We start from the raw sequence: 18,898 nt of genomic DNA, 5'->3' as shown, positions 1-18,898 counted from the left end.
CTTTCGCCGTGTTCGTCGGCTAAGTAGGGCTGCATAGAAGGGGAAAATCCGGAGGTGGGGGACCGAGTGGCGCCTCGGGCCAGACCAGACCAGCCAGACGCCGGGCGTCGCAACGCGCCCTCGTCGACGTCGCCGTCGGCGTCGGTCCCGGTTTCGCTCCGTTTTACTCCCGCCACGTTGCATCGCTGCATGTGCTCGCCGGCCGTTCCTTGTCTGCACCCACCCTCCTCTTCCTCCTCCTCATCCTTTGCCTCACCGACCTTTTCACCCGCTGTTTGACTCACCGTCATCGGCCACATGATACTTACACCCATTGTGATCAGCTGCGAACTGGAACCGAGCTCCGGCGCCGAGGGTTTTTGCCCTTGTGCTTCTCGCTTCCCGATCGCCGACACACGCACGTTCGTTTCACGTCGATATTCCCACTCGCTTCCTGATCTCTTCGATTATCTCTCTACCCTTCGACGTAGAGATGCACCGGATAATTCGCGTACTTTTCCGAGATATAATTTTTATACCGCCTGGCGACAGCGGCAACGCGATCAACGATGGTATCAGTTGACATTTTGGCTCGATGCCGGGTACGGATTAGATCGTAGAAATCTGTAAGGAGGAGAAACAGGATTAAATTTTTATTCGATTTTAACGATTGTATATTATGTCATGCGTTGGTTGTTTGTTTCTTTATAAAAAAAAAAAAAAAAAAACAAAAAATCTTCACTCTTTTGCCCACGGCATTTTTTTTCCTGTTATTGTTTAGTCTCTTTTGTAATTTACAACGTGTGTCTGCATGTCTGTTACATAGCTATACCTAACGTACACTTGACATCGCGTAGTAACCGAATATGTTTCGTAAACACTCGGGAGTCGGGCAAATCTGTAAAGCACATAAGAGACGACACTCTTACTGTTTTTATTGTACACGCCGTATATGTGTACATTTATGTATATACGTATGTAAGCGGGCACCAAGGAAAAAGAAGGAGCAACTACGGTAATAATGAAGGGAGAAGAACAACAGATTAAAAGAACAGAACAGAACAAAATAAAAAAAAAAAAGAAAGAAAGAAAGGGAAACCGGTACGTTTACTCAAAGCTAAGAATTTATTTTCCCCCAGATCCTTTTAGCCGGGAATGAAAATTAGGAGACAATTAGCGTTGCGTTTGTCGATATATATATATATATAATATATATGTGTTTACATATATATATATATATATATATATATATATATATATATATATATATATATATATATATATATATATATATATATATATATATATATATATATATATATATATATATTCTTTGAAAGGCTACTGCGGTGATCCCGATCCATCATCAAAAACCGATTAGATTAGAAACCCGGTCCATTATACCGTACACGAAAAAATAATAAAAACCTGCAGCACACCTAACTTTCGACTGATATAAAGATCACGTCGCGGACGGATTTTGAAAATAATAATAATTTATTTTTCATTTTCATATAATCCAAACTCCATGCACACGTTGAACTGGTGCAATATGCGTTTATTTTTTACACATATTCAGAATGATCGATACACTGCATTCGTATCAGCGTTCTTGTTGCACAGCCTTATTGACAGCTTGTACCGTCGGTGGGGCCTTGGGGGAGGAGGAGAGAGAAAAAGACGAACAAAGGAGCACAGTGAGGAGAAGAGAAGAGAAGAATGTAAAAAACGTTGCGCTCACTGCACAGCAGCACTGCACTGTGAAGTTCGAGACGGCGAAGTGCACACGGCGCCGTTCAGCGAGTGGAAAGTTGCGTGAGAAATTCTTCTCGCTAATAGCTTAGAATGTAATCATGAAAAGTGATTACACATTATGTATAACCGTCGGTCAGAAACTCGAACCTGATTTTATGCCTCGGCTCTAACCCGCTGGTAAGTACAGAAGCTGGATAACAGAAGGAAGGAAAAGAAGGAAGGGAGCTACATGATGTGGATGGGCATGGGCAGGGACTAATGGGTCCCCCTGCAATAATTCGAAGCGACAGTAAGATGAAATAAGAGGAAACTGTGCGGTTCATGCATCAGCGAAGGCTTGCTGCATGGCAGAAAAATGAGAAAATGAGAAAATGAGAAAATGAGGAGGTATATAAACGCGAGGTCCAGCCTTGGGCGAGCCGTTCCTTCGGTCGCTGGAAGAAGGGTGAGGAGGGTGGGGGTGGGGGGAGGGCAGGGCCTCATCCTCCGTAGAGATATTCCGTACTCGGAAACCCACTTAGCGTTCGGGGGGCCTTTTCAAGATTAGAGAGTAAAAGACCGACGCGACATGCCGGGGTCTGGTGGGGTCTCTCTTTCGTGGGTTTCTGGGCCCTACTATTGAGGGGGAGGGGGAGGGGGGGGGGAGGAGGCCCAATGTAACCGGGATGCTGCGATATCCATCCTGCGGGCGAAAGTTGCGCGATGCCGCAGGTATAACGGGAGGACCTGCTGCACCGTCCTTTCGTTCGTTAATGTCCCTCTCTGTATACCTGTAATAATAGTGACCGGAGTGCAGACGGGGATCTATTACGCGTGTGGACCATGATAGATATTTTCGAGCTGCCGGGAATTCGTCCGACGGGGTGGAGGAGGGCGAGGAAGGAGACGAGGCGTTGATAAGGGAACGCGTTCGACTAAAAGAGAAAGAGGAATTGGATGCCGAGGGAAAATGGAGGCCGAGATAGCCGGACGACCGAGCTGATAGTGGAAGACCGGAACGGACAAAGTCTGACGACCATCGTGCGTGTACGTATACCTATAACGTGGATGTGTATGGCGCAGCAGACGACGTTGTCGATTCCCTTGTTTTTAACCTCCATAAGTAACCCTCTAATCGCTGACGACTCTGCACGAACAGACAAATGTACTTTGATCCTTTTCACCGCGATAGGCTACGTCCACCTAAGTTTGAAATATTTCAAAGTAGCAGGAGGCAGCTTTTAGCTTTTGCCTCTGGCCACTTATTGCATGCTATTGGGATTCGGTCGCTTGGCAATGCGTCATCTGGTGGAAAAAAATCAAACCAATGCAACCAGGCTGACAGATGAACGTTGACCGTCGTTTTTCGCGTCTGGATGGTATGAGAACAGGTATATCATTCATTACGTTTCATTAATTTATGTGACATGAGTGATTTAAACCACCAAGAATTACGATTTGCCTCGATTAAAATTAAAAACTTAGGTTATGTGGCGATAAAATGGCGCCGACAACCAGACTCTGACGTCACGAGGACATTTTCCAATACTAACGTGGTTACGCAGGTGATCGCGAAAACCAGACACGGTTTTCTAGTTTCTGTCCAATCACGGTTAACATGAATAATGCATAAAAATACCGTTCGCGTATGCAGCTGCTTTCTTTTTTCGCATCTCGGAAAATTGCCAATTGTCGTACTATATCCTCTTTGCGCATCGAGAATCGCTGATGAGCTTGCAGCTATGGGATGAAAATTAAGGGTCACGAAGAAACGAAACATCGCGTCCAAGCACTGCAGCAGGGTGCTTCAAGTTTACAGACGCTCTTCTCGGCTCTTGAAAGTCTCGAGCAGTTTCAAGAGTCAAATACGAGACGGGGTGAAGTGTTAGGCCTGAGCCCTCGCTCGCCATAAGCGTCATCTTGAAGTGCTTCTATAATAATTTTTTTTTCCTTTTGTACTTTCCCTGTTTTTTCGCTTTTTTTCTTCTTCTTCAAAAGCTTCAATCGCTCTCGAGTATATCTCTCGGTCTCGCCAGCTACTTCGTACGTATAATCAAACTACCGCTCGAGTACCACGGCGGAATGAAAAGCACGAGTGACGAGACATTGTTGCTTGTCCTCGTTTGTCCAAATATTCCAAGCCGTACAACGTGAAACATCCAGTCGCGATTGCATTCGATTTGGACACGTTGTGACGACACCGAAATTCATACATATATGCGATTTTTTACGCCAATAATTGTAGTCCATCCCGATGGCTCTCATTATAATTTCGCTCTTTTATTTAAAGTCTCGCGAGTTATAATTCATGTCTCGTTAAGATCCGGCCTGAAGATTCGTGTAATTAATAATGGGGGGGGTTTTACTCCCTGTCTGCAGGCTAACGTGTAAAATAAGTTACCGGTTTATATTCGAATGAGGCATTATCTCCGGTCGTTGAAATGCAAATGTCGATAAATCACACGAAATACGTATATACCACACGCGTAAAAAATCCCACTGCAATTAAGAAAATTCATGTATGCGTGTCTCCGTGCGTATGTGTGATATCTGTATTCCCGTATAACGCTGACAATAAACCAATGTAACGAATACAGCCGCAACGCGGCGTGGCAACAAGTGAAAATATAACAATACAGCATGACGGATTACGCAAGATATTTATGAGACGGTCGTATGAGAATCGGTGTAAGGTACTTATGTATCGCGTACGTATTCTCTTGCAGAGTTTATAATACGCTACCGGTTTTGTTTTCACTCCAGAGAGGATGCTCGACGTCGAGAAGATAATTTATTTAAACACATCGTACCGGGAGAAATTGAAATATGCCTTCTTTGTGCCTCATTTGACGGATGCACGCGAAGTCCGTGTACACGTATAAGTGCAAACCGCATCGTGGACAAAGCGAAGATGAAGCGGGTCCATAGAGCTACTTCTATAATGCTTATTATGGTGTAAGGTTTTACCGAGCTTCAAGTGAAATTGCCTGTACCGAGGGAGTTTTTTTTTTTTTTTACAGTTTAGGCTTACAGTCATCCCTTAGCATGGTTTCTAATTCTTATAACAATACGTCAAGGTTCGCAGCTCGAATGAAAACCTTCGAAAATTTCCTTATACGGTTGAAAGAATAACGCGATATCAGAATTCTGTGATCTTTGTCGATTTTTCATGCTGCTGACAAATCCTGCTAAGAAGAAACTAATCGATCAAAGTGACTAGAATTTATTGTAAAGAAATAAATACGATCGTGATTCGGATCGTTATTATAGTTATACGAGGAGCCGGTACCGAGCTATAATGGATCTTTTATTTGAGCAGGCAAACGAGTCTCCGAGTTTTGTAACCTTCCTTTTTTCAGACCGCGAGGCTCCGGCATGGCAAGCCACGAAGCGTAAGAGCCGCGGTCGTTGTCTTACAATAATAGAAAGTGACAAGAAACAATTGCAGACGACTGCGGAAAACGAGTATAAACTATATAAAGTCAGCGATAAAACGTCAGGCTGTACATTACACGTAACGGTATAATGGCGATAATGGATTGTTCTACGTTTTTACTTCCTCGTATACCCAGGAAATTGCAGTCAGGTTCAAAGTGGGCGTTTCAAAACCGGATCCTCCCATAACCTTTCCGTAGTCTCTATATCATGCGAAAGAATGAAAATTACAATTTTGACATTATTATTATACAATTTGTGGTATAGTCAACCGATGCTTAACACTGTTGTATTCCATTTACAAAACGCTCGAAATCGAAACATTTTTATTTGTAAACGCACTCAAAGTTAAATCACACGCACGTGTTTCTCGTGTGAAAAGAAAGCTTTTCATCCAAATTCGAAGCAATTCGAACAAATATTTACGGAGATATAGGACCGAATACTGCTAAATATGACGAAATTCGACTGGTACTAAAATTGTTTATCTCGATAAAAAAACTACGAAAGTACGTACATGTTAGTGTTTTAGGAATATCTCATACAGGTAGTATCATTTCCGCGTCCTATTTTCAATTTATTTTTTGTCCACTTCGTGGCAAAATAATGCCCGTTAGTTTACCAAGGTCGAGAAAAAATGTTTGCAAGAAGACGTACCTGGTGATGACGTAACAGGCAGCGAGAACCGAGATGAGGGCGGCCAAAGCGAGAATAAGGGCTGCCACGTGGAGGGGTTTGACCTGCCGAAGGGTCAAGGAATTCAGACCGTTGCCGTCGCCGGTAAATGCCGAAGAGTCGAGGAGTTTCTTATCGCGATAGCGATCCGGGGGGTCCGAGGATTTGCCTTGAGAGTCCCCGCTGCTGACGACGGGATCGCGGTTCTGGGTTGACAAGGGCCGACGGTGATCCTGCAACAGAGGGTCGAGGGCACCGCGGTTGCAGTAGTCGTGGGAGTCGCAGCATCTCAAATGCGGCAGTCGAACCCGGTGCTGGTAACCGGTCGAAGTGTCCTCGGACCTGGGAGGATTCTCGCACAGAAGTGGCGTCGCGTCTCTGTCGAGAATCGGGGAGAGTCATACTTTAATTATTGCAGAAATCAATTTTTAGTCACGGTTACTATACACGCTGCACAGTCATTGTTATCTATTTTCATCTTTTACCATAATCGAAAACAACTATGCTGAAAATATAATATATAAACTGATAAAGTGCAGTCAACCAACCAAACAGATTCAATGTTTCGGTAACCAAAGAATATAGTAACAACTATATTCTCACTAAATATGAGTTACTCGAGTCTCGGTAGTTTTTTTTTTTTTTGTTTTTGTAATTTCAACAATTTTTCAATTTTACTAGAAACTTCTAGTAAGTATAACAAATGAAATTTTCTACAGTGCAGCAACGCTTGAGATTCCTTCTTTCTCTTTTCAATTACTCTTTCTCTCTCATCTTGATTGAAATTTTTGTTTTTCTTTCGTTTACAATTAGCTCAAATCCTGTGACAGAGTTTACGCAATGTGCAGGCGGTTAACAGTTGGACACTTTATAGGCATTACGGTTTCTCCGTCCAGTCAAAGAAGCCGCTATTGAAGCTGTAACATGTACATACATTATACATAACCGTTTACTTATACGTAATATCTGCCTCTGAATGTTTTCTAATATCTTTTTTTCTTCTTCTTCTTCAAACAGTATTCGAGGAACAAGATGATTATCTCTCACCGCTGGTTGCAACTTTTTATTTTAATTTCCTTTTTTACTTTTTTCTTCGCATATGGTTGGCTTGATTTGAATGCCGACGTGTCAATCGCGCGAGTTCACATCTATAATACGCATGTATAGGCGTAAGGCGTAACACGAAATTCATATAGCTACTCTTCGAGAGTAAAATACTCGGCACATACTTGGGTATAGGGATTTTTACTCAAGTTTGATCATCAAAATCTCGTCGCATTCCGATTAAATACGACGCCCTGGGCTATCGGCGGACAGAGTAATCGCTGACTCGAACGGGATTCGTCTCCGTTCTACCCGTCTTTTTATACCTCTGGCGCTTCGTGTAATATGTACCGCATGCTGTGTTTGTACTTCATACAGTATTTTCTGTTAAACCTAGGGTATGCATATGATAATTTCACATAAAATGTGAAAGAAACCACTTTGAAAAACGAACAAACCAAACAAACGAAGAATTTACCACCGCACGAAACAGTCTGCAGAACATTGAATATATACGTATATATATACATATATATATATCTATACATATTGCACAATGAATCACACATTGAATTTGCATCCAAATACTTTTCGTACGTTAAATAACCTATGTATTAAGTACATTCCCGTCTAACAAAATAAAAACAAAACTATTCTCGCCATTCTTTATACACACCTCCGGCACTGTAAGAACGATTTTTGGTCGTCTGCAGGTATTTCAGTATCGGTACAATCACCGAGGAAAAGAGATTGCAGTTCTGGCCTGCGGGAGGAGATAACTCGAGTAACGAGCATGCACGTCCAGTAAAAGTATGCCCATTAGGTGCATACGTGTTCATGTGTATGTATAAATACAAACACGGGTGTACGTACCTGCGGCACAAAGCCATGGTCATATCGGGTGAATACACGCGCATTGTACAATGCATGCAGAATTAGCTAGGCGCAGGATATTTGCTGCACAATTCTCCGTCGGCGGTGAATCGTCTACGCGATGCACCGTCGGTCATGCAATTGTGCAGTGAGTGCAATGAGTAGGTATATACGCATGTGTTACGCAGTCGAGGATCGACATTTATTATAAACGACGATTTATTATAAATGCGAAAACTCGGAATTAATTGTTCTCGGAGCACATGTGCGCACGTCGTTTTATACCAGTTAATTTTTGCCATACCCATTATTATCCCAGCAGGAGATAGCGTGATTTTATGGTATGTATACGGTGCGGGATCACGTTAATGTTATCCATATATGATCGTATACGAATTTTAATCGTAACGCGAATAATGCACCGATTCATCCGCTAATTAAATGAATATCATTTCCACGTTGTACGGTATTACATAGGTATACGTATAATGATATATCGCGCAAAGATATACGTACATTGACGGTGCAATCCGTTTTATACGTTGCATTCGTGCGTGATATATGATGGGAAAAAGAAACGGAAATTAAAAAAAAGCACGCGGTACATAGATATGCGATGCGAGAAGTGAGGAAGAGATGCGTATGTGTCGGTATTACGCATACCATATTTCGAAAATAAAATATCTCGCTCGAGACATCAATTACTCTGGAGAACGAGGGGTTTCAATTCTCGGTACGAGACGCTCACGCATTATATACAACACATGCATATTCCTCGGCCAGGCAATATCTCACGATTGACTTATCCGAATGTCACTTTCCGAACATGCTGCTCGCCGTCTGGACTAATTATGTCTAACGGTTGTATGAACCAGCATTATTTCTCCGTTGTACACGCGTATTGTAATTAAAGATTTAATTTCATTGCCGGCTTTTTATGATTCATCTAGTCGTTCGGCATAGCTGTTTCATTTTTTTTTTTTTCTTTTTCATGTCTATAATTTTTACGCTTCTCTACTTCGATGAACAATTTTCTCATATAGCTGGGAGATACTTGTCAATTTCTTGATCGTGTGTAACGGATAAATTTTTAAAGCAATGTTTATCGCTGTACATTATTATGCAGATGAAACGCTGTTACATAATTTCACTTCAGTCATTACCTTGTACGGTTTTGGAACATCAGGTGACGCGATAATCCATAATTCGTCTCTTTTGATCGGATTATTGCTTTTAGAATATTATATGGAAATTATTATTATTATTATTATTATTATTATTATATCACTTAATCTTGAGGGAGTGTAGCCAGTATTTTCTTCAGTATTGGCCGCTTCGAGACGTATTATTTTTTCCGGGAAAAACTTGAACGCAAGCGTTCGCTATAATAGTTTGGATTAAGTGTCATGGGCGTAAGTGTAAGGAAACTGTAGCAATACTCGTGCTTCGGTATATTGTCGACCTGTTGTAAAAAGTCAGTGAAACAAATCGGTATCTAGTGGTAAAGTGAAACAACGTCAGAGGAATATAAGCAGATATTGAGGAAACGGGAACGAACCGTCGTTAAGTGCAATGGAATTCAGGGGCTTTATACAGAATCGCAATTTCAATTAGGCAGATAATTATTCGAGTTGGCAGAGCGCGTTGCGGAATAAAGTGACGGTTTGATGCTTGCATTTCTTAATTACACGTACTGCAGTATACACGCACAGTGTGCGGTGTATATTATTTTCTACGATAAGCCAGCAGAGTCAGTGCACGTCTTGTTTCACCGTTTGGAGAAACTGTTTATAATCAAACGGCTAGAAACTTCACGTATTCACTATCTACGTATTTACTGTTAAACCAGGCGGTAAATACTTAAGGAACCTCGGTAAACTTGGCGCGGAGAATCATGCGTGTGTAAATTATGCCGCATGTTTTTTGCCATGAAAGAAAGAAGCAGAAAAGAAAAAAAAAATTGATACCTTGCGTCTCATTTATACGCGCACATCCAGCAATTATCATGTGAATCGAGAACTAAGGCGTAGTAGACAATTAGGCAGAGCTTTGCGAGTATCCAGGTTCCGGCTTCTTGTGCGTGATTGAGTTCAGTGAACTCCGTAATTAACGAAAACATGCTGTACGTCTTATGCTGTGGTCGGCAAGTTTACAACCACAATTCATGCGCCCCGCGCTCATCAAGCGATTGTTAATTTTTTAATCCCCATTATCGCGTTGCAACAAGTATCACGCATGATCACCGAGAAAAACTCGTCTTCAAATTCCAGCGAGAAATATCGCAGAGGTTTAAGAAATCCAGTTGGGTGGTCAGTCCTGTAATTATCGCTGGCATGTAGGATTATTTTAAGGATTATTCTGAGAACCTTCTCACGATATGCCCGAAGTTATCGACCAAATCGAATTTATCGTTCTTCGGTTATGCGCGGAGTTCAAATATTCGAAATTGAGATTTTCCCGCGCTAACTAGGACAAAAATCCCACCAATCCTTAAACGCCGCCCTTAGCGTTGACTGCAATCGCGTGTACACGCGGGCGTGGCGCGTTGCCTGGCGCTAGGCGCAAAGGGCACGAAAATTGTGGGCTGCCGGGAAAGAGCGGGTCAATTTGAAAACATGGGTTATTCATGCAGGAGGGAATTGATCGGAATAAACATTACGTACTCGGTGCAGCCGCGAGTTGTGGTATTTCCTTGTCCCTCGTCTGTGAGGATGAGCTCCGTGTAACAGGCGAAACGCGTACCACAGGTGTCCTTCCCGGTTTCAATGCACGTCTTGGTTGTGCACACGCATTTCCTGCCTGAAACATGCGGGTGCTTTATTGCGTTCGGTATCGCCAAGTCTGCTGCCTTACGCTCTCACAACTGGGGGTTCCGTTATCCGCGGGAACAACCTGGCCCACTGTTATACGCCGAGGACTGCACATTATTACGCACGCACACTGTAACGCGTTATTCTATTCTGGACGCGGGAAAACTATTCTTGAATCAATCGATGCATTCACCACTCGCCGTCTCCCACGCTATTGGATAGAGGATCGAGGAACTTTGCCAATTCCGCGGTGTCATTGACGCATTTCCTTTTATATATTTTTCAAAAAAACACAGAGAAAATTTTACTCGTGGTATAGATCGTCTCAGATATCCCGAATTACCGATAATTGGGTTTGACTAATGTAAATGACTTTTAAAAATGTTTAGAAACGTAGTTAATAGGCAATTAAGATGGTTGTTTGTTCGTGCGATGTACTACAGTTGTTTGCACTGTAATTTTACGAACATCTACTTTTTGTGTAATTCGGTAGCTACATATTCTAAACGAAAGCCCAACTCTTCACAAAAGCTAAGTCATTTATAATTTTGTTTACATTGACTTACGGATTATAGTAGAAACGTTAAAGAAGTGTCACAAAAAATCATTTCGTTTAGAAGATGTAATGTAAAGATGTAATGGAATTGATTCAAGTGTTGTAAAATTTGAACCGTAGAATCAACATTTAATTGATAAAATATGTAGGCAAAATTTTAATTTTTCTTCTTCAAATTTCGGTATCTTTTCCAACCGATGGACTATCCGTATCTACGTGATTGAAGTGACAGTCAAAAGACCGGAAACACTTGAAGAGATACGATTCGAAGCGTGGGATTAAGTGGCCTTTGAAAGCCTAAAGTGGGCCTGATAGCGCCAAAGTTTTGTTACGCGTTGTGTCTACACGGTAATAATGCAAAACGAAATAAAAAAAAAAAAAAAAAAAAAAAGGAGAGGTCACGTGATAGAAGGTGCATATGATAATAAGAGGAATAATTGATGAGCCTTACCATGTACGGAGAGCAATTTAATTGTTATTGAGATGACGATTATCGCCGCTAGTCGCACGCCTCCCAGTCTCGCCATGTCGGTGTAATTACGGTACGGTGTTTAATTAGCCGGTTAAAACGTGCCGCATGTTCGCGTACGCCTATAATAATACCTATATATAACGTACTCGCGATAGATATGCAAATGATACATATTTTTTTCCCCGAAAGAAACTCCGTACTGACCGAGGAATATTCGTCTTGCAATTAGACTTAAGTATCGGATGAATCCCGTCGAAGACGTGGAGTCAGGAACCTCGCCGTCTTCTCGTCGACGCGGACGACCTCGTGACACGAAAGTTTCTTTCAAAATGTCCACGTAGTCGCGAAGCCTCAAGATGATGTGTACTTGCGATGCTTCTCTAATTTTAGTACCTCCCACCTAAGGCGCGCTTCACCTCTTTCTCTGATCGGGTTCGAAACACACTTTTCCACCTTATTTTTTACCACCTCCTACTTGATCTTAATGCTCATGGCGCCCGGCTTTCATGCCGCGGAATTATAACGCGTCTCGCGCGTTTCACCCGCGCAACCCTCTCCGAAAATTTATTCCCATCCTATTTTAATTCCATCATCACGGACATTATTGGGTAATACTTCACCCCTCTAATGTGCGGGAAAATTTGGTCGCGGTGCTTTTGATGATACGCATTGCCTTTGAGCGACCCATTTTGCTTTTTTCCTTTCTTACATATTTCCGAATTTACTTTAGTATTTTCGCGTTCACCATCTCGACTTCGCACTCGTTGCTTTTCATTTTTCTCCCTCGCTCTTAAAACCTCCGAGTTTATTGTATATCTAAAAAATAAGCGTCACGAATTATTCCTTTACTATTTGTAGTTATAGGTATAATAAGCACAACCAAACCGACGTACAGAGCAGAGTATCTGCTCAAAAAACTCCGAGAAAAATATAATTATTATATCAACGTATGTTTAGTCTAATACTTTCATTCGTTCGGCAAAAAATATAGTCACGATCTTGCGGTTCAGCATGTTTTTTTTTTTTGAAACGCCTCAATCCTGCCAATCGTTGCAATTCATCCATACTATACATGTTAACAATGAGCTGGATAAAACGCGATTAAACCATTCTCCGTGTGCATAGCGAACGGAGACCAAGGACTTTGAAGTCAATTACGTGTGAAATATTCATTGCAATTTACTTTCAACTTACATGCAAAAGTGACGTCAATATTTCTGTTCTCTTTCAATGAATTTTTTTTTTTTTACTTCTGTTCTATATTATATTTCACGGTCAGCATGTGTCACCGCAGTATAATTCGCCATTGAACGATATAATGTCCGAGGATAATCAAATCAATCATCGCATATCAATGAGTATTATGCAGAATTGAAATTCACACAACAGATTTTATCATCTGAATTTCCATACAAGGTCAGTGAATCATGTATTGTATTACATCATTTGCCCTTCAATCAAGGTGCGAAACATCATCGGCATTGTGCAGTTTTTCATTTGAAATGTACATTTATTTGTCGTTTAATGTTTATGTACAAATAATTACAATTATTGTATTATTATTTGTATTGTTAATTACAAAAACACGGGTGCTATCGGGTGTTGATTAAAAAGAATACAATTTCTAGTTACTTGCTCAATTCGGTATTGCATCAATACGTCGGTTGGCGAATTAAGTATTCCACAAATAATTAGCAACCGGGTCATTATGACGCGTGTGTTATTATTTGGTGCGCGAGTAGTTTGACATTTATTTAATTGTTTTTTGACGGCTGCTTTCTGCCTTTCGAAACATTAGAGCGAATGTATAACGAGCTGTAATTCGTAGGTTTTAAATACTATAACATCAACGTGCTGCAGTCGCAGATTGGTTCGAGACGATTAGTTATACGATAAATTATTACATGGCTAACATAATGTCAATTAACATTTATATAGTTATATGCTATAAAGTGAGTAGACGTTATGCAACGCGTCCGATGCTTTTCCACGCCTTCTACTTATAAAACACTTGTACACTATGTATCTATTATAGCTATACATGTGAAAACTCAGCATTTTCCTCATACTTGATGGCTGTAGATATACTTAGTCATTCATACGCAGGCACTAATTATTCATATCTGTACTTGCACACACAATTTTATTTTCGCTTTGTTTTTCTTTCATCATTTGGTCCCGTCAGCTGCAGGAATGTTGCGCCTAGTGAGTAAAATACTTATATTCGTAATTATCTACTTTCTAATAACGATCGCGGTCCAAGTGCATAATTTTTGTTAACAAACGCAACTTCTCATAGGAGTACAAATATAAGGGATAAATTTATTGCAGATATATATTAGTAATAGTATACAGGTGTATTTTTATCATTCGCATTACACACACAGACACACGCACACACACGCATTTACCTATTCCTTGTCTACTACACGCGGTGATGCATTAACGAACATACATTCGTTTCGCATGGGCGGAAAGATAGTGTATAATAATAGATTGAGTTGTGGGTAGTAGATGTGATTCAAAAAATCTTCGTTACTACTTCAGCAGCTGTAATAAATCTGTCATTCTCTTCACACCAAGTGCGCTGCAAGGACTCGTGTATGTAGGTATAATTGCGGCATAAATTTGTAATTGATTTTGGTAGAGCGCGATGAGTGCAACATAAACAGTTGCGAAAGTTTTGCAGCAAATGTCATATGCTTGCACCATGTAATACATGGTAGTATGTATAGCTGCATTCCACGCGAAGAACTCAGGCGACGACTGGCGCTAAAAGAATTTCCATATGTTTTATAAATTTCTTCTTTCACATGTGAAACATATTGCTATCCGCTGTGTAGAAAGATTACAAGTACGCCACATTTGTATGCACATACTGATGGATATAAACAACTTGAAACTGAATTTATTTTGACTGGAGGAATTTTATTTTCTTGAAAAATAAGTACGTGTTTTTAAGACAAACAAATCGTTAGCTATGATTCGTTAAATTTTTTCGATGGAGTATAAATAGTACCTATTTAAATATACCGAGAGTTTTCTACGAAACTCACCGCTCAACGCCGGCGGATAGGCAACCAGGGCTACATTTTGCATTCCCACATATTCAAGTGGCAAGTTTGGTTGCCTATCTGCCGGCGTTGAACGGCGATTTCAACAGAAAAATACCGGTAGAAGAAACCGACTTACTCATGTGTGTAAGACTCGCCCGCGGTGCAACAAGGACCATTTTTCTATGGGGGGAAAGGGTCTCCGGTGTTGCGATCACGTTGACGGATATCTGATTTGGACTGTTGGCGCCGTTTTGTCCGTCTCTTGACAGTGATCTTTGATTACTGAAGCCGAACGGAGCCGCGTGAAGATTGTGCCTGCAGCTACTGACCAGGTAGCTGCTTACCTGGAACAATTATTAATCGGCTGGCAATTCGATCTACGTTTTATAGGGATCCGGTGCTTGTTTATCCGTGTAGCGAGACACGGTGTGTCATGTATGTACATACGTACGGTAGTAAAATACTAGAGGTAAAGAGATACTTTCAACTTCCGGCGCGACTAAGACGCTCGTTTAATTGCCGGCGCCCCGCCAGGATCTCAGCATGGTTCGTTCGTGTGCAATGCACAAGCTATGTGTAATAAAGTAATATAATTGACGTTTCTGGCTTTCTATTCCGACAGAAAACCCGGCTGAGATGTAAGCTCGATTTAACGCCTCGATATCGCTGACCAAGCTGAGATGAGAAACGTAATTAACAGTTTCGGATGGAATACGTTTCGAATGATTGAATTTGCCTGTTGAAAGGTTTAAACTGTCATTTGAACTTATGGTCAAAGAAAAATAACAGCCATCGTAACTTCGGTTGATAGAAATTGATAATTCCTATGGTCATTGATGGAATAAATTTTTCTAGAATTTGTCACGCGGCTTTCATTCATCGGTTTAACATCGTCTCAAAAATTTTTCCACATTCAAGCGGGTTTGTAATTCTGGCGGGAAACTTTTTGAAATCCTTCCGATATGAATATCACAGACTCTCCGATGCTTGTGAAATGAATAATAAATTTTACAACCGTCATCAAGGTCGTTTCGTTGTATTATTAACTATATAATAATACAAAATAAACATTATCTTACCGATGTGAGCAGAAATAGAGCGAGCAAAGCGAGTCCGAGCCAAAAGTACCAGGCTTCCCAAAGCTGGCGAGTCGGTCTTCGCTGTACAAGGCAACATTGTGAGTTGCAGCAGTATTGCTTGTTGATTGTACAAAATATCGGACCACTGGCTGTGTAATTCTCACTACGCAGTCCGAAATTGCACTCGTATATCGGACGCGCCATTGTACGATTAAAATTACCTGCACTTACTTCAGACACGTTTGAGCAACATTGATACGGTCGTTTAATTTGTCACACAGAATTTTAAAATTAGCCACAAATTATTATACTCACTGATTGAGTCGTTTACACAGTGATAATTTATATCCGTGTACTTCACTTGCCACCGTAAAAACATATTATTAAAATACGAAGCGATCCTGTTTGATGGATAAATTTGAACCCCGGTGCATTAGCAAAAGTTCGAATCACTGTGCATTTTGTTTTGCATATAACGAAAGTTCCCGTGATTAACGACAGTAATCACCGTGCGATTGATGGCTGCTGATTTTATGGGAGTTTGTCGTGTTTAACTGGGGTGTTCGAACTTGCGCAACGCGCTTTAAATAGGGATAATCACCTCACGGTCAAAGCTTTGCAAGTTCGATCACAAGAAAGATGATTATTTGGCTCAGAGTCAATGTGCAACAGATGAAACGATCGTTTACCACGTGCCTCGTAAAACTGAACAAATTTTTAACATACCAGTTACGAATTAAGTTTACGTCGCGGAAAAGGACATGGCTACGATGGTAGTCTAGACGGCACAAATGCGAAATAATCGATGCGACGAATGTCCCTCGTACAATTTACGCCAGGTAGGTGCGGTCGATACTGACCAACTGACCGTACCAGGGTGCTAAGATAGTTCGAGCTGACTGTGGCGCATTTAAATCACTTGTTGCAAACGAGCAATGTTGCACAGTTCAAATTTGTACGATTCTAACGAATAATCGGGATGGAGGAGTGAAGTAAATTGGGATTTTCGAGTTCTTCGTTCTCCGTGTTCAGTATCATGTTTGCCGAAATTAGTTTACCTGTCTGCAACAAATAATTAAAATAAAAAAAAAATAATGCAAAAGCGTTGTGACATTTGACCGAAATCGTAGATTGGTGGAAAAAGTTTAAAAATCTTAAATTTCTAAAGAGGCACGACTATGTAACATAACTTCTTTTCTCTCGATCCAGCAAAAATATTAATATAATACAGATTTACATTTTATTCAATCAAGTCAATCATTTGTTATAAAACATTCAATTTATAAGTCCCAAATCAGTACTGTCCCGTTTCATGCGGAGGTGGTGGAGGTGGTGGGCCTCTCGGTGGGAATGGCGGCCTGAATTGCGGCGGCGGAGGGGGGGGAGGCCCTCCTTGCGAAGCAGGCGGAGGTGGTGGATGGCGCCACCCTGGAGGAGGTCTAGGCGGCGGTTGAAACTGTCCATACTGTGGTCCACCAGCACTGCCTGGGGGAGGCGGAGGAGGAAACTGGCCCTGTGGTCCCCAGTGTGGCGGAGGCGGCATCATGCGAGCAGCTTGCTGCTGCTGCGAGTTTGGTACAGGCATAGGAGGCAGAGGAGGTGGCATCCCTGGGGGAAGAGGGGGATGCGATTGGTGCATTCCTGACATCGGTGGTAATGGAGGAGGTGGAATGTTGGATGGAGGAAATCCTCCCGATGGTGGAGGAGGGACTGGAGGCGGGGGAGGGTGGTGATGGTGTCCCATCGGTGGCCCAGGAGTCGAGGGAGGCGGCGGGGGAGGAACGACCATTCCGTGATGATGGTGCATCATTCCGTGATGAGGATGATGCGGATGGTGCTGAACCTGGTGCGGCGGCATGTTGGGGTTCTGAGCCTGAGTCACTGGATTGAGAGGCGGTGCGTCCGCGAACAATTGATGCGGCCTGTCTGCTTGGCTTAGCGGATTTTGAGCTGCGAGTAGACGCTCTGCCGCACTTCCGTGACGCTCGCCCTTCGCGTCTCGCTTAAAGGCGTAGGACACGGAGATTGGACGGTTGCACAAGTACTGACCATTCATCGCCTCAATGCTAGCGTCTGATGCGTCAAATGATGCGAAATTTATAAAGGCAAACCCCTTTGAATTTCCTGTTTCTGGATCTCGCATTATCTGAAATATGGGTAATGCGGAGCGTTAATTATTCACGTTTCTTTTCGATATATGAGACGCAACAGCTTAATTACTGATAATTGAAAGCGACTTAACCTACCTTAGGTGTTTGGAGAATAACACCAAATGCACTAAACGTATCGTAGAGTAATTTTTCATCTACTTCTGGATCCAAGTTTCCAATAAAAATGTTTGCTCCTACGTCCAAATTCTTCTGATGGGCGCTAGCTTTATTTACTCTTATTGGTTTCCCGTACAGCTTGATCATGTTCATAATTTTGATCGCGTAATCTGCATCCTCCTCCCCCATAAATTCGACAAACCCATATCCCTGGTGCATTTGAGTCACTCTATCTTTTGGCATATGAACGTTAACTGAAACAGAAAGTTAGTTTTGAACAGCCAAGCATGAGACATAATTTAATGAAAATGATTCAGGTTTTTCTTATAATTTAATGGAAGAAAAAGACAATAGCAAACTTTTCTTACCGACGGGGCCAGATTGTACGAAGAGTTCCCACATGAGAGACTCCGTAACTTTGTCGTCAAGACCACCAACATAGATTGTAGCATCTGGAAATACGTCATATTCAGGTTATTTATTAGTCACAATTGACTTAAGAAATAATTATGCGCGACAATGAAGTAAAAATTAGGATTCCAGGCAACGTTCTTTCAAAAGTACTTCTAGCTACGAGATAACATAACCTAACATAACCTAAATCGTGCATTGTTCGTAACAGAAAATGTTGAGTTAAAGATGCGCAATTGAAAACTTATCCGCGATGTTTGTGAAATGCAAGAAATAGGTCTTTGAAACGAAACGACAATTGTTAATCTCCATTAATTTTCGTAAACATTATGAATTACCTTGATTTCTTTCGGCGATCGGACCGGCCGCCATCTTTCAAGCAACGCGTACGATTGACGTTACGATTTACTTGGCTGCTTAACTCGGCGTCGCTGTCTAGCTATGAAGTGAGCCAAAAATCGAGAGGCCATGATTGTCATTCGACAATCGATTTAAATGATTAAGTTT

At 41.6% G+C, this 18,898-nt stretch overlaps 3 protein-coding genes across 3 annotated transcripts; all 3 read right to left on the bottom strand.

Annotated features, from left to right (window-relative positions):
- Nucleotides 1-70: 70 nt before the first annotated feature.
- On the bottom strand, nt 71-11,907 carry LOC124292916. Its single transcript, XM_046731585.1, has 5 exons — nt 11,783-11,907; nt 11,558-11,697; nt 10,404-10,539; nt 5,806-6,201; nt 71-603 (listed from the first exon to the last, which is right to left on the bottom strand). Exons 2-5 carry the CDS (start codon nt 11,631-11,633, stop codon nt 555-557), a joined length of 657 nt encoding a protein of 218 aa, XP_046587541.1. The 5' UTR covers nt 11,634-11,697; nt 11,783-11,907; the 3' UTR covers nt 71-554.
- Nucleotides 11,908-13,063: 1,156 nt separating this feature from the next.
- LOC107218135 lies at nt 13,064-16,580 on the bottom strand. The gene is made up of 3 exons (XM_015655904.2): nt 15,714-16,580; nt 14,771-14,978; nt 13,064-14,350 (listed from the first exon to the last, which is right to left on the bottom strand). Exons 1-3 carry the CDS (start codon nt 15,915-15,917, stop codon nt 14,334-14,336), a joined length of 429 nt encoding a protein of 142 aa, XP_015511390.1. The 5' UTR covers nt 15,918-16,580; the 3' UTR covers nt 13,064-14,333.
- Nucleotides 16,581-16,936: 356 nt separating this feature from the next.
- On the bottom strand, nt 16,937-18,873 carry LOC107218132 (splicing factor 3B subunit 4). Its single transcript, XM_015655900.2, has 4 exons — nt 18,730-18,873; nt 18,349-18,432; nt 17,960-18,234; nt 16,937-17,859 (listed from the first exon to the last, which is right to left on the bottom strand). Exons 1-4 carry the CDS (start codon nt 18,761-18,763, stop codon nt 17,008-17,010), a joined length of 1,245 nt encoding a protein of 414 aa, XP_015511386.1. The 5' UTR covers nt 18,764-18,873; the 3' UTR covers nt 16,937-17,007.
- Nucleotides 18,874-18,898: the final 25 nt, after the last annotated feature.

Source organism: Neodiprion lecontei, chromosome 2 (genome assembly GCF_021901455.1).
Source record: "Neodiprion lecontei isolate iyNeoLeco1 chromosome 2, iyNeoLeco1.1, whole genome shotgun sequence".
In the NCBI taxonomy this organism is placed as follows: domain Eukaryota; kingdom Metazoa; phylum Arthropoda; class Insecta; order Hymenoptera; family Diprionidae; genus Neodiprion; species Neodiprion lecontei.
The sequence above is the reverse complement of the archived record's forward strand: the minus strand, read 5'-3'. Positions and strand labels throughout refer to the sequence as shown.

Coding starts and splice junctions, on each gene's coding strand:
- LOC107218132 (XM_015655900.2), bottom strand. CDS start 18,763: ATGGCGGCCGGTCCGATCGCCGAAAGAAATCAAG. Junction 18,433..18,729: donor GATCGCCGAAAGAAATCAAG/GTAATTCATAAT, acceptor ACGTATTTCCAG/ATGCTACAATCTATGTTGGT. Junction 18,235..18,348: donor CGTACAATCTGGCCCCGTCG/GTAAGAAAAGTT, acceptor TTTCTGTTTCAG/TTAACGTTCATATGCCAAAA.
- LOC124292916 (XM_046731585.1), bottom strand. CDS start 11,633: ATGGCGAGACTGGGAGGCGTGCGACTAGCGGCGATAATCGTCATCTCA. Junction 10,540..11,557: donor TAAATTGCTCTCCGTACATG/GTAAGGCTCATC, acceptor CGCATGTTTCAG/GCAGGAAATGCGTGTGCACA. Junction 604..5,805: donor GCCTGTTACGTCATCACCAG/GTACGTCTTCTT, acceptor TCCTCCTTACAG/ATTTCTACGATCTAATCCGT.
- LOC107218135 (XM_015655904.2), bottom strand. CDS start 15,917: ATGGCGCGTCCGATATACGAGTGCAATTTCGGACTGCGTAGTGAGAAT. Junction 14,979..15,713: donor CTCTATTTCTGCTCACATCG/GTAAGATAATGT, acceptor TAATTGTTCCAG/GTAAGCAGCTACCTGGTCAG.